At 52.4% G+C, this 21,579-nt stretch overlaps 5 protein-coding genes across 5 annotated transcripts; 4 read left to right on the forward strand and 1 right to left on the reverse strand.

The window, feature by feature from the left end:
• Positions 1-845: 845 nt before the first annotated feature.
• On the forward strand, positions 846-4,520 carry Triagg1_2011 (uncharacterized protein; the record flags this gene model as incomplete). Its single annotated transcript, XM_062896146.1, has 5 exons — positions 846-970; positions 1,023-1,819; positions 1,870-2,556; positions 2,609-2,905; positions 2,959-4,520. 5 exons carry the CDS (start codon positions 846-848, stop codon positions 4,518-4,520), a joined length of 3,468 nt encoding a protein of 1,155 aa, XP_062758867.1.
• An 888-nt stretch (positions 4,521-5,408) lies between these two features.
• Triagg1_2012 (uncharacterized protein) lies at positions 5,409-7,365 on the reverse strand (the record flags this gene model as incomplete). Its single annotated transcript, XM_062896147.1, has 4 exons — positions 5,409-5,790; positions 5,854-6,380; positions 6,449-7,285; positions 7,351-7,365. The coding sequence occupies 4 exons, from the start codon at positions 7,363-7,365 to the stop codon at positions 5,409-5,411; spliced, it is 1,761 nt and encodes a 586-aa protein (XP_062758868.1).
• A 1,324-nt stretch (positions 7,366-8,689) lies between these two features.
• Triagg1_2013 (uncharacterized protein) lies at positions 8,690-9,629 on the forward strand (the record flags this gene model as incomplete). Its single annotated transcript, XM_062896148.1, has 2 exons — positions 8,690-8,846; positions 8,995-9,629. 2 exons carry the CDS (start codon positions 8,690-8,692, stop codon positions 9,627-9,629), a joined length of 792 nt encoding a protein of 263 aa, XP_062758869.1.
• Positions 9,630-14,208: 4,579 nt separating this feature from the next.
• Positions 14,209-14,989, forward strand: Triagg1_2014 (uncharacterized protein; the record flags this gene model as incomplete). Its single annotated transcript, XM_062896149.1, has 3 exons — positions 14,209-14,360; positions 14,414-14,739; positions 14,787-14,989. 3 exons carry the CDS (start codon positions 14,209-14,211, stop codon positions 14,987-14,989), a joined length of 681 nt encoding a protein of 226 aa, XP_062758870.1.
• Positions 14,990-16,213: 1,224 nt separating this feature from the next.
• Positions 16,214-20,695, forward strand: Triagg1_2015 (uncharacterized protein; the record flags this gene model as incomplete). Its single annotated transcript, XM_062896150.1, has 1 exon — positions 16,214-20,695. One exon carries the CDS (start codon positions 16,214-16,216, stop codon positions 20,693-20,695), a length of 4,482 nt encoding a protein of 1,493 aa, XP_062758871.1.
• Positions 20,696-21,579: the final 884 nt, after the last annotated feature.

The following is a 21,579-nucleotide window of genomic DNA, read 5'->3' on the forward strand; positions in this document are numbered from 1 at the left end:
CAAGGGCCCGGGAGGAGGCGTATTAGGTTAGTAGTGTTTGCTGAATGGTGTGTTGGTATTGGATTGTAGATTTGTTAAGAATATTCCAATGGTAGGAGCAGCAAAGGTAGCAGAGATATGTACCTTGACCGAAATGCTACAAGGTAATACCTGATTCTCTTTTAGCGCTTAGAAGAGGTACAACTTTGATTCAGCCAGGTACATGCAGCCTCCTCGGACAGCCTTTATCAACCTAGGCTATTCTTTGTCGAATCCAGCAAACTGTCTAATTACAGTTGGTTTTTTTCCTTATCGCCACTGCCACCGCCCAACTCTCACCTGTAAAGGCTTCGGTGGTCGTATGTTGACTTACACGGGATGGCTATGGCTGGCATGGAGTCTCACGCCACTCAGTCCCATGAACCAAACCAGCGACATAGCAGCCCAACCAGTTCATCCCAGAGTCTGCCTGGCGATGGCAGGCCATGAACTTTAAGGCTGGCATTAACTTGGATGGCACTCTATGTTGGCTTGATATGAATCAGAAGTAGAACTACTATATAAATTGTGTAAGAAACATGGAGGCTACTTGTTGACTTTTAGCACCCTCAGCCACTAAAACGACAAGCCCATCAGTGAATCACCCTCTGTATTTATTGTGCACCAGCCACACTTCCTTCCTTCTCGTCAGGTCGCCATCTCTCCCTTTCAGCTCCTTTGTGCCACTCCCAAACTTGACACTTCCATCATTTCGTCCTTGCAGCTCATGAGCTTCGCTTCTGCGCATTGTAATCCATCGGTTGTGAGATGCCCAGTGAAGAAATCAATCTTACGACAACATTCTCGACGCCCGACATTTGACCCAAATGGACTCGCGGGAGTCGTCGTTCAAGGGCTTGTTCCACCGCGTACGGGGCGCCTTTACACGACCAGGAAGCTCAGAGGAGAGGGGTTTGCGGGTTGTGCAGGACCCTGAAGATGCAGAAATAGAGTATGTCCAGACATCCCGTGCACTGTACTTTCACTAACTAGGTGAAATGCAGCATCGTGGCCGTTCATGGCCTTGGGGGACAAGGCTTCAAATCATGGATCTCGCTTGAGGGCGGCAAGTCCAAATCCTGGCTGGAGGACCTTCTCGCAAAGGATATTCCCAACGCAAGGATCATGACCTATGGCTATATTTCCGATGGAACCAACTACCGATATCTTGTACGGAACGTGCTCTGTGGCAGGGCCCTAGGCTTGGTCAAAGAGCTAGGGAGCCAGCGCAGTCGTGATGGGACAAACCAACGCCCGCTATTCTTCATTGCGCATAGCTTAGGAGGGTGGATAGTCAAGCGCTCCCTCATCATCTCTAGCGAGGCTATAGATGCAGAGCTCAAAGACATTGAGCTGTCGACTTGTGGAGTTGCGTTTTTGGGGACCTTGTCTCCTGGGAGGCCACTATCGCCAACACCGCTTGCACATGTCATTCGAAGGACGACGTCGGGGTTTGATGATCATCCAAGTTATACTCGCGGACAGTCCATGCAGGCGCATGATATTGAATGGTTGGAAAATCAGATGGAGGTATTCAAAGCAATCACAGCAGCCCTGCCGCAGCTGTCCTTTCATGAGACGAAGCGGTCGGAGCATGGGTTTGTCGTCGAGCAGCGGCATTCCATGTCTGGCTCGGACGGTGTGCAGATCGGTCTGTCCGCTACTCATTCGGGCTTGGTCCAATTTGAGGGTCGCGATGCAAACTACAAGACGTTTGTAGAAAAGTTCCGCGAAATGATATGTAAAGCCAAAGATTCGGGGCTTTTAGAGACGAAGCGAAAAGCATTTGACCATGCGACGGGTAAGCGCGCAGTTTCACTTTACAAGTCAGTAATACTAATTCAGGCCTAGATCAACAACTGGAATACCTGTCTGAAGGTTTCGATATCCCATACAAGCTGCCCGGCGACCCAGGTGTCATCATACATAGAAATAGTCTGCTCGAACTCCTCGAGACGAGCTTCAAACCGTCGCCAGATCGGCAAGCTCTAAACATCAGTATCGCCGGCCTGTGGGGAGACGCTGGCGTTGGCAAGACTACTCTTGCTAGAGACTACGCCGAGGTCAACAAGAACGAGCTTTCGTTTGTCTTCTGGATCTGGGCCGAAAGTTGGGAGACAGTCGTTACGAGCTATCTGGAGTTTGCCAATGACCTAGTCCAGTACTACTCCAAGAACAATGATCGGACTCGGGTTGAAAACGAACTGGGACTCACAGGAGTCGAAGAGATGCTCAAAGTAAAGAGCATCCAACAATTAGATACGTTAAGAGTCAGGGCTGTGGTCCGGGCCGTCAAAGACTGGTTGATGAGACCTGAAAATGACCGATGGCTCCTCATTTTCGACAATGTCGAACCATCATTCGATATATCCGACTTTATCCCACTCACGCTCACTGGTAAGATTATCCTGACTTCAAGGGACAGAAGCAGCTGTATATGGGGAAGGAAGATGCATATCGGGCCCATGATGGATGAAGAAGCAATGGAACTACTTCGTTCTGCGGCAGGAGTCGAGTTTTTGGGGGCTGATCCTGAAGGTATTTTGAACAATTCCCTCGAGTTATTGAGTCAACTAACGGTTCCATGCAGGCGAAGCAGCGTATAGACTAGTACGGCAGCTCAAGTGTCACCCTCAGAGCATAGCCATTGCTGCCTCTACTATCAGCAAGAAGGGACTCGAGATCTCCCAATACCAGAAGGAGCTCGATTCAAATATGCCGCTCAGGATACTAGGTTCCACGCTTGACCAGTCTTCCGTCACAAGAACAGTGCTTCGTGTTAGCGCCATGCTTTCATGCACAGTCATTCCAGTTGCCTTGTTCAGCCGGCCCAAAGAGCCAAAGCATATGCCCGCACGGTTTAAGGATGCTTTTGCGGAAATTAGAGGTGCCTTCTCCCAACTATATCCCATCACGAAGATGTTTCTAACTGATAAACAGCATTTCAAGATGCAAACCGACTTGATGATGTTCTGCAGTACCTTTTTGATCAAGACTTTATACAGACCGCTTCTTCTGATTCACCACCACCGTCAGCAACTTCATCGCCCAGCTCCCCCTCGGCGTCACAAGACACAAACTCCTCAACAACATCGTTTGAATCTTTTATACTAGACCCTGCGGCCCGTGAGTATGTGCGCGCAACACTCAAAGATGGAGAGCAAAAGGAAAACGCATGGCTAGCCTGCAACATTTGCGTAGATGGCATTCGGGAAAAGGAAACAGCGTCATCAAGTCTACCGGAAATTCACGATTTTGGAAGAATCATGGCTCCCCACGCAAAGACCTGTTATGACGATTGGTCTGGAATTCTAGAACATGATGAGGACGACGTCGCATGGCAGGTATTGGGAAACGTATGCATGACACAAGGGGCGATAGAGCAAGCTATTGGTTGCTTTGAACTTTCGCTGCGCCAAAAGTCGAATATGGACGCCAAGGAAAGGATTCAAACCTCCCTATCTCTTGCATCGTTGCTTCAACAAGCAGGACAGCACGAAAAAAGCGCAGAAGTCTTGACGAATATTGACCTGGCGTCGATTGACAAAGCTCTTGGCTTCCGTGTTGCTCTGGCAAAAGTATCAGCTGCTGCTGCCTTGGGAGATTTTGATTTTGTCGAGGACCAATATGAAATTATCGAGCACAAGCAAGAGGCAGAGCTTGGACCAACAGATGCTGCGACTGTGAGTACGGTGCAAAAGCTAGCCTCTACGCTGGAGCAACTAGGGAAGATGGAGGAGGCGCAAGCGCTGTATAGTCGAGTATACATCTCCTACCAAAGCATGTTTGGACAGAGCCACCCCATTACCGTTGAAGCCCTCGATGAGCTTGCCCATGTATCCGAGGCTAGCTACGCGATAGACGAAGCCGAGGCACTCTACAAGAAGTCACTTGAGATCAAAACCAGGACCCTTGGAGCCGAGCACCCTAGCACAGCTCATGCGATGCAGAAACTAGCGGTTATTGATGATTTACTTCGTCGTTACGAGGATGCCAAGACAAAGTATCAAAAAGCCCTGGATATCATGGCCGCTTCACTGGGCAGAGCTCACCCGCTTTATACAACTACGATGGAAAACTTAGCGTTAAGCTGTCGCTTTCGAGCCCACTCCTTGGGAGAGGAAGACGAGACGAGCTCGATTATCTCGTCCGGAACAGGTACCACTTCACGAGCATTGCGTTCGCGAGCCCGACGCCGTTTAACTCTCAACTCGATGAATACAATCACTCAGGCAGGCCACTCAAACAGATCCAAAGAAGAGGCCGTGCTTCGGGATGCTTCTCGCCGTCGGGCGTTTGCCGAGGCGGAGAAACTCTACCTCGATGTGCTCGCCATAAAGAAGTCTGCGACTGAATTGTACCGCGATGGAGAGGCCATTGAAACGGGATCCAAGTTGCTAGAGATGTATGAGACTGAGCCATTTTTCGACGATTGTCGAGATGAAAAAGTCTTGGCCTTGATGGCCCTTTTGAGAGAGATGAAGAGGAGAGGGACATTGTAAAACTCTACTCTCCGGTTACAAGATTCTTCATCTCCTAGTTTTGGAGTTTGGAACGGGAGGCCATTCACCCATCGCGCCGGCTATAATTAAGATTTCGGGAGTCGATATCAATAACAAGAAACAGGCCGTGTGGCTCAATGGCAGAGCGTCTGACTACGAACAAGTACATCAGGAGGTTGCAGGTTCGACCCCTGTCTCGGTCAACTTTTTGGTCTTCCTTTTTTGGGGCGGCTTTGTACGCTAGCTGCTCTTATTAGTCTTTTTTCGTTTTCTTTTTTACGCCTTTGTTTGTGAGGCTTGGTCGGTTGGTGTTTATTCTTTTATGCGATGGTTTGAGCGAGGTGTTTTGGGTTTATTTGAGTTTAATTATTTACGATGAGGTCGGGTGGTGTTAGTGTGGCGGGATGGAAGGATTCGGGAACAAGGCTTGCTCTTTCATGTGGCGGTATACAGTGTCTTTTCGTCGTTGGGAGTCAGTGGTGTTTTCGGTAGAAACGAGTTATGAATTAAGGAGTCTTCTTCTCTCATGAGGAATACATTCATCCATCCACGCATACAATTGTTTGAACAGGCGGTATTTGTGTGGAGAGACAATATGTAGATGTATTTGGTTAACGTGTGTGTGTGTGTGTATAAATGTTTTCCAGTCATGTCCGGTCCCAACTTTCCAGCGCCATTTCATATAAAAAAAATTCGCGTCCATCCAATAAGTCTCGAGAGAAGCTGAATCCCTTCATTCGCATAGCTGCCAAAAACAATGATAGTGATGTTCATCATACCCAACGAGTGATCGAGTTGCCAAGTTTGTAGTCACTTCACTTTGCCGCAATCCCCTTACATCCCCACGATAATATGATGTATAACCAGTCAGCCGCACTCTTTTGCTCTTTACTGCTGTTGTTGTTGCTGCTGCTGCTGCTCCTCCGGAGGCGGCGGCGGCGGCGGCGCGAAATACGCCTTACCAGCCTCCACGAGAATCTGCATATCGATGCGCGACTGGGTGTCGCCGTACTCGACCCTCTTCCACGTCGTGATGCGGGCCTCCTCGGTGTCGACCTCGAAGAGGCGCAGGCGGCGGACGTAGCCGTCGTAGCCGGCGTACCCGCCGAAGCCGATGCCGCCGGAATAGCACATCCACATGGCGGGCACCTTTTGGACGTCGTCGGCTTTCTTCTCCGACACGAGGGGCAGCTTCTCCTCCCAGCCGGGCAAAAAGGACTTTGTCTCGTCGCCGTGGGAGGAGAGGGAGCAGTAGTCGTTGACGTGGTCGCTGGGGAGATATGATGTTAGTAAAACAAGGGGGCCCGTATAGAATTGCAAGTAATTTGCTTACTGTCCGGCGCTGACCATGACGACACCCTCTGCAATGAGGGCATCGTGGAAGCCAGTGTTGAAGACGGGTGCGGTGACGCCTTCTTTCCATTCTCCCACACGGGGCTTATCCCAATCCGCGTATTCGGTCAGGGGGATGTGAATAAAGGCAATGTCCATGTGTCGATGGGTATACCCATCATGGTTCTTTTTAAGACTTGCGCTCGTCTTCTTGAACCAGTCAATCTGGTTCGGCTTCACCCAGTCATAGCCGGGGTAGTGACGCTCATCGGGGGAGTACGAGTGCGTGTCGAGGAGATAGATGGTCAAGGCGGAGTGTTCGTTGTGGCCACGAGCCAAGACTTCGATGTAGTAGTTGCCGACGCCGTCGACGTCTACGGGCCCGGCTCGGGACAGGGAGTATGGCAGCGTCTCCATCAGGGCCATCTGGGCTTCGCGCGACATGGACTTTTCGTCGTCGTGGTTGCCGAAGATGGCGGCATAGGGTATTTTGCGCTCAATCAGGAGAGAGGCGTATTTATATATGGCCTACCCTCCACGGTCAGCATCACGACGTTGACGAATCTACATGGTTGTACTGAAACAGGGCAACGTACCGAAGGTGCATCAGGGGCTGTGTCTCCATTAACCTGGTCGCCGCTCAAGATGACCAGGTCAGGCTTCTCTTCGTCAAGCATCTTGGTGAGGAAATCGAGGGTCCTGGGGTCGGCCTCGCATTTGCCCCCCTTGTAGCCATCTGGGACGGCATCTCGACACTCTCCAACGCCGGTGCTGAGGTGCAAGTCTCCCACTTGCATGATTTTAAACCGTCCATTGTCGGGAATTCTAGGCTTCGGCTTCTTCACCTCGTGGGGAGGTCCCCTCCGCACAGTTAGATGCGCGCTGAGGAGATTGCCGCCAGTGCCAAGATGCAGAGGCCTTCCGACAATCCCCCATCCGTTGCGCGCCTCTGTTGCGTCGTCGCCAAAGATGACGTCGACATCCGTCACAGCAGCATCTGAGTCGCTCGACTTCTTATTTCTGGAGCGCTTCAGCCATATGCCACCGGGCCGGGGTTCCCAGTGCTCGTTGCCGTCGGATACGTCTCCGGGATTCAGCGACCCGACAGAGACGCCGACGACGACCTCATCTTGGGCACTCAACTCCTCTTCGTGCTTGCGACGGACGTGGAGGTATGCGCTCGATGTCCACGTCTTGCCCAGGTACAGTTCCTTCTCGACGCGGTGCCACTCGTTGGGATTCAGTTCGCAGGAGGAAAAGGGCTTGAGGCTGGAGCAGGTGGCAATGGTGATGTCGGTGACTACCAGGCCGGGGTGGTGGGAGGGCATGTAGTTGTGGAGAGCATTGGGGAGGACTCTGTAGTTGCGATCGAGGAAGAAGATGATGATTGTGGTGATGAATGCTACGGCGCCCAGCTGCGTGAGCGTGCGAACCTGATGGAGGCAGCTTGTCAGTATTCCAGGCTCAGGCGCAAGAGAGGAACGGGCCAGCAGCATACAATACGTCGCGTCATCTTGACTGCAGGCTGGATAGCAAACAGTAGGATCGGGTCTCGGGGATGCGCCGCGCAGCAAAGATCTGCTTTAGTATCGCATCTTCATGCAAACGAGCATCGTGTAGGTGTTTTCAGTCGGGATTCGTATATCAGATCAGATCAGATGCCACCTCAGCAATTCGCCGCCGCCGCGCGCACACGCCTGCCAGTAACAAGCGGCGATTCGTACAGTTACAGCAACTCGGAATCTCTAGGGGAGGACGCTGAAGCTCTGGTCCGTTGCCGAATATCTAGTTCGTTGCAGGTGTCGTCGACTCGACTTTTCGATGACAAGGCCATAATTCCACAACTCGATCAAAGTCATGGAAGGGGTCAATGCTGGGAACAGCGAGATGAGCCACCGCGATTGGTCCGAAGCCAGCCGGGGTTCTAGACGGCCTGGCTCCAGCGGGGGACTACAAGAGCTGTAGCGAGCTCTGGGCAGCTCTAGGCCCTGTGAGTTTGCTGGAGGGGCCCCTAAAGCCGGCAGCGCCAGAGGCAACCAGGCACTAATGCAAGATCTAGCAGCTAGCGAGGCATCGTTTCGCGGCACGGGATGGAAGAAGCAAAACTGATGTGGCCAATTTGCGGTGAAGGAACTGATCCAACGTCATATGCTTATGGCATTTGTTGGTGGGATATTATGGGGGATGTGTAAGTGGACAGTAATGAAATGGAATGAGTAGAGCTGCAGCTGCTATTATTGCTCAGCGGGATGAGTTGGTTGGTTGGCACTTGGGGGCTGAAAGTACCTGACCTAGGAAGATCCCGGGTAAGTTATATGGAGAGATGGAAAGGGGAAACAGTGATATTTGAGCCTGGCAAGTCTAGCACGAGCGAGGATATGTATGTATTAATACAATCAACGGATAACAAATGAAATAAGAACTCAAAGGATTCAATAGGAATAATCACATGTCTCTTAGAAGGTATAAGTCCAAGTTACTTGCGCAGCAGTTCCTGGAGCTCCCAGAGCTCTTTTAAGCTTACTGGTCCGTGCGCATTCCCGGTGCAAATCACGATCCCCAGCCTCGTCCGTCCGTAATAGCGGCTCAGATCGCGTCTCTTCCCATCTCAACCTTCTCTCTCCTCCCTCTTCGCTTTGTCTCCCCATCGCCCTTTTTTCTCTTCTTCTCGCGCCGCTTCCCGGCAATTCGCCTCGTTTGATCCCATTTCGACGACGACCGACTTTTCTTCTTCTCCCGCTTCCTCAGCCTTCAATTCTCTCCCCGACCGCGACCGTGACACTCTTTTTTTTTTTTTTTTTTTCCAACTCTCCGACTTTTTTTTCTTCTTCTTCACAATGGCCGACTACACTGCCCTCAAGGTGCCGGAGCTAAAGAAGCTCCTTGCGGAGAAGAAGCTGCCGCAGACGGGCAACAAGGCCGACCTCATTGCGCGCCTGCAGGAGGACGACAAGAAGAACGCTACCGCGTCAGCTACCGAAGCCGACAAGCCTGGTATGTAGCTGTTGCGCCTATCCGTTTCCTTGCCGCAAAATCATCACCACAATCACTATATCACGTCGAGCGGGAACGCGCGAAACGGAGAAAAACTACGTTGAGCATTGGTTGGGACAGCGAACGCTAACAGAGACCCGCCCCCTAGTCGAATCCAAGGAGGACGAAATCAACTACAGCGACGACGAACCCGCCGCTGCCTCAAAACCTGAAAAGGAACAGGCAGCCAAGCCCGCAGAGAAGCCCGCCGCAGAACCCGCCGCCGCTGCAGCTCCGGCAGACGAGGACGAGGCCAAGCCCGCCGAGGAATCCGGCGACAAGCCCGCCGCCGAGGAAGCTGAGGCCAAGGAGCCCGCGCCGTCGTTTGCCATCGGCCTCTCGTCCACCACCGCCGACGAGGAGCTTAGGAAGCGCGTCGAGCGGGCCAAGCGCTTCGGCACCGAGCTCGACGACGAGACTAAGAGGCTGGCCGAGCGGGCCAAGCGCTTCGGCGTCGACGACAAGGAGCTGGCCACGGGGCTCGACTCCGCGCTGCCCGAGAGGCCGCTCAAGCGTGGCCGTGGCCGCAACGAGGGCGACGGCAACGGGCCCGGCAAGCGTCGCAGCCAGGACCGCAGGGAGCAGCAGCAGCCCTCGGGCAACGAGAGACGCAGTGGCCGCAACAAGGGCAATCAGAACCAGGGTGGCAAGGCCGCGGGCAAGCCCAAGTTCAGCAGCGTCATAGAGGATCCTGCTGAGAAGGCAAAGGCCGAGAAGCGAGCTGCCAGATTTGCTGCGGCGTAAAGAAGGAAGGAAAAAAAAAAAGTCAGCTGCAACGTTTTGGTTGTGAGTTTTTTTTTTGGGAAAAGGGGGGAAAAAGAGAAAGATCTGGAGATGAAATTCTATCTTGATAATGAGAAGGTCTTTTTTTATTGGGAGGGACGAAACGGCAAATGTATATCCTATGAGAGCGCTTTTTCTAATAAGAGGCTAAAACGGCGTTCTGGATTTTGGAAAACTACATCGTAATGGCTTGGGGAGTAAATTCGCTGTGATGATGCTGCTGCTGTTACGAAAGTGTCTGGTGATTGCGATGGTTACCTACTAGGTACGTTGGTCGTATTCACAGTGGACGCAATTCTGCTTTTGCCAAAGGGAACGACAAGGAACAAAAAAATAATAAAAAAATCCCTTGATCCATAAACGGCCCTTCTCTCCCCAACGAAACCAGGCCGGCAGTGACAGCTTCAATCTCAATCACCGCAGCATTCACACACAACACGACTTGTCCCCTTTTTCACATGCAGCAAGAGCCAAAAAAAAAGAATAAAAAAAAAGACGCACATCTCCAACGCTATCCTCCTCCCTTATGCGTAACATAAAAAGGAACAAGGTCCCCCATCACATATCAAATCACATTATACTAAAAACCCGTGATCTCCGCTCCATGCCCACATCCCAGCTCTCATCACACATATCACACACCTCCCCGCTCGCCGAACAGAACAGAAACAATGGCACTCACGGGAACAAGAGATCCTCCGGGCAGCACCACCTTTTTCTGCTTATCTATTGTGCTCCAAATGTGATGTATCGTCTAATCAAAGAGCAATACTACTCGTACTATAGTTATATAACAGGGGGGGGAGGGGGAGCAAGGCGGTACTACTGCTACTTTCGTCTACGTACGGGTACTACGGGTACGGGAAGTCAATCTTAGCCGTGAAGCTAGCTTGCAGAGATTTTTTGTGAATCATCATATTGCTACTATTCCCACATCCGTTTCAGTTGGACGGTAGTGGGTTTTGGTCTCGCTGAATAACAAGGCAAGCTTACGCGCCGGGCGTGCAGGCGAGAGGGATGTCGCTAGTCGCCCTGGCAGCTGGAAGTGGGTTTGACAGAGGGCCAATAGCAGCGAGGAATATCTTGGTGAGGCATCTGGTCCAGAAGATGCTAGTTCCAGCCATCAGACTAAGAGTGATATTCTCGGGGAGAAGCATCAAAGGTGCCAGGAGCAGTCAACGGAGTAAAGCACGGGATTATGCAGGGGAGAAAGGGGGATGACTACTCGGGCTTCTCCTCAGCTGAGCCACAGTCATGAGGTTGTATCGTCGACAAGATGGTGATTCGTCCCCAGACGTGAACACCACTTTTGACCAAGACCTAGATGAGGGAAAGCCCGAGTGCGCCGTTTCTAGCTCTTTCTCGAGCATGCCCGGACTCAGCATACTAAGCTGATTGTCCGAGACATCTAATAGTGAGAAGAAGAGCCGTGCTAGAAATATGCAGAAGGAGGAGGGGCAAAGAATAGATAGTCAGATATCAGCTGCTGCGTCAATCAGTCAACAGAAGCCAATCACTCGGCATCCAGGCAGCCCTTTCAACTCCGCCACCAACATGATGTGTCATACGGATGGACCAACAGGAAGTCGAACAAAAGATCCATCCCAAGTCGCCGTGAGAAGTCGTCTGGGACCAACGCGCTAATCCCGCATTTCGAGCAAGAAAAACTGCTTCCACCGATAATCAAGCGCCCCAACCACACCAAGGAGGAGCCCATCTGATAGCGGCTCGCTCGGTGGTGAGACGAGCAGAGCAGAGATTTCACCTCGGCGAGCCAAACGCCCGTGCCTTGTTCCCCCACGTGTGTAGACCCAGTCGGCAGCCATGATTCAGTGCTGAAGAGGCAGAAGGACCAAGGAGTGGTTGGATGGTGTTGGACTCTTCTCGTCACGTTACTTGGAGACGTCGAAACCCGGGAGCCAATGGCATGCGGGAAACCCTTGCTGAGCTAAAGCGAGATGGGGTCCTCGCCTGGCGTGTTGCGCACTTTGATATTGATCGATGGGCAAATGGGGTGTGAAGATTTGCAAGGGCAGGGGCCGTGGCTTGATTGGCCAGGCGTGCTGTGAGAGAAGGTTGTGGTTTCAACAGCAGCATCCGATATGCCTCTTCGGTAATGTGCCGTGTTAGTAAACCAAGCCGACGTTGTTATGCCTTGACAAGCCGACGACGGTCAGCCCAAGTGCAGACGGAGTGCCTTGTCTCGGTCCCGAGTGACTGTTGCAATGCATTGATCCATGCTCAGGCAACAAAAGCAAAAAAAAAAAAAAAGACGACGACGAAGAGAACACGTCACAAAGGCCCGGGAACGCAATGGCTGCATACAATGGCAAGATGGCAATTCTGTCCCCCCAAAATGTCGTCAGCAAAAGCGCCGGCCCTGGATCTGGCGATTTGACATCAGCCACAGGCCACCAGCCCCACCAGGCCAAGTGCGGGAGCGGCCACGGCGGGACGAGCCACGTCACAAGCCTCACTTTGTTCCCAGCTGTGGCCAAGTGTGGCGAAGCACCGTCAAGTCAATGCGTGTCGATATTATTAGACATACCTAGACAGGTTGCCTCCGTCCCAACTTGATGCCGGCATTTCGTTTTCGTTTTCGAGATGTGCAATGCATGAGAGCGAGAGATGCGATGCCAACAAACAAATCGGTGACTGATGGACATGGCCAGCTCATCCAGGTCGCCACTAGCTTTCCATGCCCTGGATGCAGCTTTCAGCTCCGTTGTGCACCCCGAGCCGTTGGGCCAAGGCATACACAAAGCACGGCTTTTGGACAATGACTGTCCCGACATCTGCCGCATGCTTAGCGTTCAGGATCAGGATCAGGGCGTGCGGCTGCAGGGAGAGCAGAGGAAGGCCTGTTGCTATTATTGTCATTCTTGTACGAGTACCACATCGTCTTGATTTGCTCATGGTACTCGTAATAGCCATCATGGATTAAGTGCTCCGTACTCTGCCGGGCTTTGCTCCGCGAGACGGGGACGGGAGACCATTACGAGGCCCAACCCGGCAAGCTGTCCGACTTCTCAAGGATTCTGGTCGAGGTTTTGCAATGGCGATATAATCAAGTTGAGTTGCAAAACGGCTGAGGCATGTTGTGTAATTAGCATGCTGGGGTACGTGCCTTGTTTGCTAGTGATGTTGAGAACGAGGCGTTCTGGGTATCGGGGGTATCCCGGCGAGCAGGGGACGGGAAAGCATTCAGTTGGCTCGAGCAAAGTGATTGGAAGAAAATAAAAAATAGTTGGCCAATGGCAGCGCACAGGCAGCCGCCCTTCTCCTCAAATATTGACGAATCGCCGCGTTTGCCAGGTTCGAAAAGTACTTGATAATGTGTACACACTCGCTGAGGCCGTGCGTTTGATGAGCGAAAGTGGACAAAGTGAGCCTCCAAGCCGGATGCCCACTTGGAGTGAAGACCCTTGCTTCCGCGGTGTGATAGTGGTGGTGCGACAATTTGCGGCTGGCCTCCGGGATTATCTGTAGTGCAACACCGGTCTAATATGTGACAATATCGGAAATGACAAGGGAAAAAGAAGAGAGAAAAAAAAACTTGCACTTCTGCTAGCAATTCTTCCCCTTTGCCGAAGGGCTGGTCGAAAAGCACGAAGCAGATAGGGCCGCAAATGCATGGTGATCTACTAGCAGCCCATACCTTGCACTGCTAATGCTCCCCAGCTGGTTACATGCAGACGGAAGATGCATCAGAGGCCCATGCAGGAGCATCTCTCAAACCTGAATAACGGCCGACATCTGCCCGCCTAGGCGTTCATCTGGAGAGCATTGGATACGGGCGTAGGATTCAGTGCTACCACCGCACAATATCCAGGCCTCGCTGGTTGGTGTCTCTCGGGCAACGGGATGACTGTTGCCCGTGCGTGGATGCGAGAGTGTGTGAGAGAGGCGTGGAGCGTGGATGCAGGTTGTTTCTGCTTGTTCGCCAATTGAAGGAAGGGATTCATCTCCCAGATCCAGACAGACAGACGCGCTATTCGTGCCTAGCAGTCGATGGCGAGGTTAGCATGTATGTAGGTCTAGTAGTTAGTACGCGGACAGGCTTCAAGTTATTATTACATACCAACCAGCGCCTGGAGATGACAGCAAGAGGCGAGATGGAGGCAGATGGATCTATGCGGGGCAGATGGAGAGAGACTGAGGCTTGCTTGACATGTGCAAGTTGATGTGCAAGTACCTGTAGCGAGAAAGACGAGTTGATGCAAGGTCTTGGTCTTGCTTAGGTGCGATGCTAGCAAAAAAGGTGCGGAGTAATACTTGGGCCAATGTACCTTCTCACCAAATCAACACGATGGATGCAGTGCTAACTTACGCCCTCCATCGCCAGCTACTGTACAGATTACTACTGAGCAAGCTACGCAATACACACATTGACAAATGAACAGGCAGCACACTTTGGAGCCTGCACACCCACCCCGTTGGCCCTCACCCTCCATGGCCTGCAAAATTTGACGCCCACCGATGCCGTCCAGTAGGAGAAGGTGGATAAGCTAACGACGCAGATCGTGCGGAATGCTGAGACATGCAGACACCTCGTCCTCTGGATCGACCTGTCGGAGTCGACAGAAATGAGACATACATGGCCCAGGCAAGACATGTCTCAGACATGCATACAGCCTCTAGCAGTCTAGCAGACGACACCCGGCTGTGGCTGATGCCTCTTCCCAAACGGGCGTAAGCTCGGCGACCACGCCCAGCTGCCTCTCGCGTGCCGGGACATGAGCCAGGACATGGGAGACATGGGACATGGGAGCATGGAGAGAGCGAGACCTGAAGGGTGCCATGTGGCCGCCAACAACAGCAACGCCTCTGGGTGCTGGCAATGACGGTGACGATGATGATGATGACAATGATGGCACGACGACGGCGGCGACAGCGGCCACGACGACGGCACTTGGCCTTGGGCAAAGAGACCGACCGTCCAAGATGGGGGGGGGGGGGCAATGTGGCCGTCTGGCTACCTACCTACTCGTACTCCGCCTCAGCCTGGACGTACATCCAGTCCAATATGCTGCCAATTGCGCGCGACGGCTAGCCTGGCAGCGACGACGAGGTCGCCGCGCCAATGAGTCCCTCGCACGCTGTATTCCCTCGGCCTAGTCCTCGCCGCTGGGCGCCTCCAGGAACCATGGCAGCCTTTCATCTTCAACGGCGAGGCCAAGCGGAGACCTCAGACCCTCGGCCGCCCCACCGCTTGCTGGGGATTTGTGATGCTTGGACTGCCAGGAACAGACGCTGTGGCCAGCCCTCGTGCCCAATCGCCGCCTCGCCCTGCCCGGCCTGGCTCTGACGAGATTCCATAGGACCACGGCCGTGCTTTTCATGCGCATGGCATGGCGGCGCAGCTGCATCTGCATCTGCAGTAGCAGCACCGCAGTGCCACTGATCTCCCCAAGCTTCCGGGACCCTGGCATGGACGGACTGGCCATCGCACTGCCTCCGATCGGCCACATTTGACCGCCCAAGCCCGTACGGTGGCCATCATCTGCTTTGAGAATCTTTGCCGTCTGCAGTAGACGTGGACAGTGACAGCAGAGCATGCCTCTCCACCGGTAGGCTTTCCCAAGCACTCGTGTCAACCACTCACGATGCTCCCAACCGGAGGCCTTCATCGCCTAAACAAGCATGATGCCAATGATCGTGTCTACAAAGGGCTGCTGTGCTCTTCCCTCCACTCCGAGCAGCCTCATCCACCTGCTTTCCCCGCCCTCTCTCAATCTTTGTCAATAACAAAATCTCGTTGGTTTATCCTCAGTCCCGACCACCGGGCCTCGTTTCGCCACTCCACACCTACTCGTGCCTTCTTTGCCACGCTTGTCTTCGCAAAGGGACCAATCGATCCCCAGCTGGCAAAATCCTTTCTCGACTCGACATCCCCCTGTCCTTTGCTCCAAGCCAAGGGCTCTCTCGGCCTGGCTCAGTTCAATTTTAACCTACTCGCAAGCGCTCTCTCAGCAGCACTAAGCTGCTCCGTCCCTAGTTCAGCTTATTCCCGTCTCGGGCTGCATCCCCACTCCTCCGGTCCTCTTGAGTCTGCCGGTTCTTTTATACTACCGGCACTCCATCGTTACATTGTTCCCTTTTCGTGCACAATAGTTTCTTTTTTCCCTTCCTCGTTTATTTCTTGAAATAGCCACTTACCTTCGCTTTTGGACACCTCGACGGAAGTTTCTTTTGCTGCTCCGGAGCTCTTCGACAAGACTCCCTCGTAATCTGCCTTCATTACCGGATTTGGCTGTACCCCATCGTGTACCAGCAGCTCTGCTAATAGCCAAGGTTTGACCTTAAGCTCGTGGCCAACAAGGTGAGCAGGCTCATTTCCATTAATTCATTACTGATGGGGTCGAATTATTACCTGTGCTCTTTCTCAACACCTCAATTACTACGCAGTAGTTACGTTGCATCTGCTGACATCTGTGCAAGACCAATTCTTGACGTGAAACACCCTTTTGGACAAAGTATGCATCTCTATACATCATAAGAGGCATGTTTGGAATACTACAAACATCCCACGAGGTTGGAACAGTATGGCATCCCCCAAGGCGGGATATGGATTACCAGTCAGGCCATCCGATGGCTTGCGAAGGCGGCCCGAAGACTCAAAGCCATTGAGTGGCATTCCCAAATCTACCTCCCGGACGAGCGAGAGAGAAACGGACATCCCGAGGCTGGCAAAACAAGACTCATCGCAGCCACGTGCGGCTAGTCGAGTCCCTCTTCCATCTTCAACACGCCGCCCCTCTGCTACTACACAGCAACCCGCCCCAAAGATTGTTCCGGATCGGCAATCAAAGTCATGGGGCTCAGCCACGAGCTCCTCTGGCTACTCACGATCCCATACACAAACCGAATCAGGCTCCTCCTCTTCCAGCCGGTCATTTGATAGTAGCTCAAAGCCGGGCCAAAATGTGCCGAGACGGAAGAAGCCCTCTCCATCACCCGAGGTCGGCACTCTGCCTAGTGGCTCTCCTGGTCCAGGTCCCAGTTCCCCCAAGGGTCAACCGCAGGTAATGGTGGGCTCGGCACTCGGAATCCAGTTTGATCGAAACATGACGGCCAGCCCAAGCGCCATTCAAAGAGAAGAGCCGTCTGGCGCTTCGAAGCCGGTCGGTCAGTCTCCAGTCATCTACCCTGAGCTAGATCGCTATCGTCATTACGACCGAGTACGCGATGCTTTGAATAGACAGGCCCCCGACATGCCCTACCGCTTGGCTACACATGATCTTCCGCCGCCAACTCCTGGGAGCCTGCTCTTCTCTGCCAACAGCAGTCAAGTTAGCGCCATCAGTGGTAGTCCTTCTACCAGATTTTCTGCCTCACCTGGTCCGGGACCATACAGCCGGGACACAACGCCAACCTCAATCTCCTCTCAGTCTCCTGGCCTCGTTGTTCCCAGCCGCGGCTTCCCATTGACAAAGATTCGACAACACAGCCCCGCCTTTACTCGCCCGCCTGTGACCCGACGAAGGACGGGGAGTATATCAAATGAGGTCGATATTATAAGCGTTGATCCCCACGGCCTTGCTGCGGTTCGAGAGTCGTTGACTTCCTCATCATCAAGCTCTACTGTCAAGGCCGGCATCAACCCAAAGAAGGGAAGAAAAGGTGGGAAAACCTTCGTATTACCGCCGCAAAGCCCCCCTCCACGCAAGTCATCGCAGAAATTTCTCTCGAGCGAAGATGAAGAAGAGCTATCTCCCAGACAAAAACGCAGACCAGAGGCCCAACCAATGAATATCTCATCCCCGCCAAAACCAGCCCTCCCGCTTCGCAGCTATCAATCACCTTCGCCGCAGGCCATGCCTCCGCGCCGACCCAGTCGAGATGGCACCTCTGACCTCAAGTCCCAGCTGTATACCCCCATCCCGGTAATCCAGAGTAGCTTGGCACTCAGGGCAATCAATTCAGAAAGACGCGATAGTGAGACTACAATGTCTCCTCCAGCTCCGCTTTCAACTCTGCAGACCAACAAGAGTGCATCAACATCGAATCTACTCACGTCTGAGCAACCTACCTCATCAGGCAAACTGACGAGTAGGAGAAAGCTAAGCGTGTCTGGCCCACTTGTGTCTGGCCCAGCTCGACCTACTGCTACACCGCCCCCAAATACCAAGAGCTCTGGCTCTCGTTTCCCGTTCTTTGGGCGCAGAAAAGCTTCTTCAGAGAGCGCGCCCAATGAAAAGGACAAGAAAGACAAACAGAAAGCATCTCGAAAGGGTCCAGCGGCTGGCACAGGCCACGAAGGGTACGGACGACTCGGTGCTGTTCGGCGGCGAAGCGGAGTCATTGCCAATCCTCAAAAATCTAATGAGAGCCTTGTCAGTGGCGACTCTTTCCTGGCTGACCGCATCAATCCTGTCGTGATTGCCGGAGGAGCTGTTGTTGAGAATCGAAACGCCAGCGCAGACCTCAGCAGGACAGAGAGCAATATGAGCTTCACAACCAACGAGCGTCCAAGCATTGATTCAATAGCAAATTCAACTACATCTTCCGTTTCAAGGGATGTGCCTGGAACAGGACTTTGGCCATCGGCTATTCCCCGTGGACAGAATTTCACACATGCTCGAAAGCCGTCTGACAGCGACGCCAGCAGCGTGGCTATGGGTTCTACTCTGGCATTTAGACGATCCGTTCAGCGGTTGAAGTCATTTCCAGACGACCCTCTACAACTGCCACGACCGATCAACACCAGTGGCGTGATTACATCGCCCATGACTAGCTTTGATACCAGCATCATGTCTGATGAATCTTCCATCTTCAATCTTCAGCCACAGCCTTCTCATGAAATTGCCAATCCTCATCCGGCTCCCAAGAAGCTCAAGAAAAAGCCTCGGTCCCCAAGGAAATGGAATTTCTTCAGCAGATCGAACAACCAGCCCAAGCCAGACAAGACAAGCGAGCCGGTCGCCGTCACTGTACAGCCAGTGGAGAAGAAGCCGGTGGCTTTTTACACCATTATGGACTCGCCCGAGCAAGAATCAGCCCGGCCTGTAGACCTCAAAGAGATTTTGCGTGAGGTGGATGCCTACGCACGCTCACCTGCCAAGATAACTACACCTGAGTTGCAGGCAGAGGGAGCTCAGTCGTTTGGCACTTCGCAACTGCAGCCTTCGGCGAACATTCTACCACAGCCTCTCCCGCCAGTACAAGACTACTTTGCTGTGGCCGACGAGCCAACTGTTTCCCGGATGGAAGGAATACCTCCTACAGCAGTAACTCTGAGTTCTGGAAGACCCAGTCGCTTGGTACAGGTGGGAAGGATACCGCAGGTGGTGAGCAACCGGCCAGAGGGGCCCTCTCCCCGCAGTTTCTCTCGGTCTTTTATGGCACATGAGCAACTCTCTTTGCATATACCCAAAACACGCGGTCCAGGCTTGAATACCAGAATACCCAATTTTTCAAAACCATCTCCCATCCCGGATACCGGTGGTGGTGATGGCTCAACGACGGATGCGGGCACCGAGTTTTCTTTCTTCAGCGAACCTAGATCACGTCTATCTCCGGAGCCTACGACTACGCAAGAATTCCTCGCCTTTTCTCCCCCTCGAAAGGATTCTGACTGTACAACGAGCTCGACCGAATCTTGTGTTTCGTACAATTATGCAGAGGCGACTGCTGTTATTCCAAAGCCCGAGGACCCACCTGCAGACGATGAAGTTTGGGACGAATATGACGACCTTTTGGGAGAAGACACCGTGAAAGCCCGACAGTCGACCACGTCTTCCAGGGGTGTTCCGTTCCATCTCGAAACCTACCAGGTGAGGCTGGCAAGAGAGAAGCCTCTCGAATCTCCAACAATCGTCACTGATAATCGCAAGCTGTCAACCATTTCAGATGCGCCGACGGCTTCCACTACTTTCAGTGCCGACATGACGGAGAGAATTCGAAAGGCCTTTCAGCCTCATCCTAGCCCTACGGTGCCCTCACCCGTGCCAGAGGTCGCAGAACAGAGCAATGGCCGGCATTCCAGGAAGCCTAGCGCCGCTGAAACCATGCGCAACAGCATCGCCTCTTCCCGCAAGTCTAGGCAGTCTGGCTCGTCTACCTCTTCTGAAGAATGGACGCCCCTAGCCCAGGTGAACCTTCGTGTAGGTTCCATGACCGTCTCCAAGTGGCTGAGCTTTGGCCAAGTTCTCTTCAGCGACATTCGACATGGACTAGGCCGGGGCCAAGACTCTCTCGAGCGCCAATCAGTCCTTGTCATTGACGGGCTTGGTAATGACGATTGGTCGTTTTATGCTGCGGAAACATACTCGGCTGCCCAATTCTTCAACCTCTCTCCACGAGCCCCTTTGCCTACACCCGATCCCCAAAGCTCGGCATCGCGCTATCCCCTCAGCCCACCCAACCATCGTCAAGTACAATATCTTTCCCACCTCGATGAGTTTCCCTTTGCTTCGAATACCTTCAACTGTGTCGTTTATCGATTCCCGGCGGCCGCTCCGGATTCTCACTACGAGAATGTTCTTTCTGAAGCCCGCCGTGTCCTCAAGCCGGGCGGATATCTTGAGTTGTCTATTCTTGATGTTGATCTCAACAACATGGGTAACCGCGGGCGCCGCACCATTCGTCAGCTCAAGGAACGCATACATGAAATGTCACCAGAGACTAACCTGGCGTCTACTGCTGATTTAATCGTCCGCCTCCTGGGCAAGAGCGGCTTCTCGACCATCAAGGCTGCCCGCGTTGGTGTTCCGGTTGCAAGCTCAATCACGTCCTCCGATGACAACTCAAAGGGCAAAGGCTTAGCTGAGAAAAAGACGAAAAAGCTTTCCAAAGACCAGCCTAGCTTGGCAGAAATGATGCGAGATCAAAGTCCCAACGCAGATGAGGGCATTACCAACATGGTATCCCGAGTTGGACGTTGGTGGTATTCTCGATGCTATGAGAACACAACCAGCCACTCCTCCGGAAAAGACAGCATCTGGAACGATAAGGCTTTGCTCAGGGAATGCGAAGACCTGGGCACCAGCCTCAAGCTGATGGTCTGCAGTGCCCGTGCGCCTTAGACGATCAACAATATCTAATCATATCCCGCTCAGTGCTTTGCAACCTGTTTTATATCTCTTTATTACTCTGTTTTTGTTTCATTATATCTTTCATTTTCTCATACCTTCCTACTGGCACCTGGAAGCAATGATACTGGAAAAAAATTTCTCAAGATTGGAAGACATGGCGCAAGCCAATCCTCAAGACTGGATCTTTAACGAGCATGATTCGACCTTCTTTTATCTTCACTTTTCATCTTTTATTTCTCTCTCTCTCTCTCTCTCTCTCTCTCTCTCTCTCTCTTACTCTCTCTTTTTTTTTTTTGGTATCTGAAGGGTTGGGTCCTCAATAACGCAAATCCGAGACTTCCACCCTTCCCTTCAACGAATGAATCGCGAACAGCATATATACGATGGCTGTTGAGTCTCTGTTTAGCGTGCGCTGCATTTCAGTATACTGCTCGTTTCCTCATTCTCCATCTCTTTTACCTTTTTTTTTTTTTTTTTTTTTTTTTTTTTCACGCCGCCGGATGGAGGACTAGTTGCCGGACACAAGACCGATTTACTCTGGAAGAATTGTTTTTTTCTCATTTCAAATACGGCATTTGGGGTTAAATATTAATGGAGATGGCTCCTCCCCTTGAAGGGCACTAAAGCAGATTGCAATGGCGGGCCGGCGCACTCTGCGGATGTTCCTTTGGAAGGGGTAACTCTCGTCAACATTCCGAGATTGCAAACGAGAGGAAGAGCGCAAGGGGGGAGGATTTACACCGAAAAAAAGGGGATTTAGTTTTTTTGATGGCTTCTTTTTACGAGCGATTATGACGACGATGACGATACACATGAATATTTTTCTTTTCTTCTTTTTCTTTTTCTTGTAGCGCTGTATATAGAGATACCCGCCA

This window comes from Trichoderma aggressivum, assembly GCF_033847375.1.
Source record: "Trichoderma aggressivum f. europaeum strain CBS 100526 chromosome Unknown scaffold_005, whole genome shotgun sequence".
In the NCBI taxonomy this organism is placed as follows: domain Eukaryota; kingdom Fungi; phylum Ascomycota; class Sordariomycetes; order Hypocreales; family Hypocreaceae; genus Trichoderma; species Trichoderma aggressivum.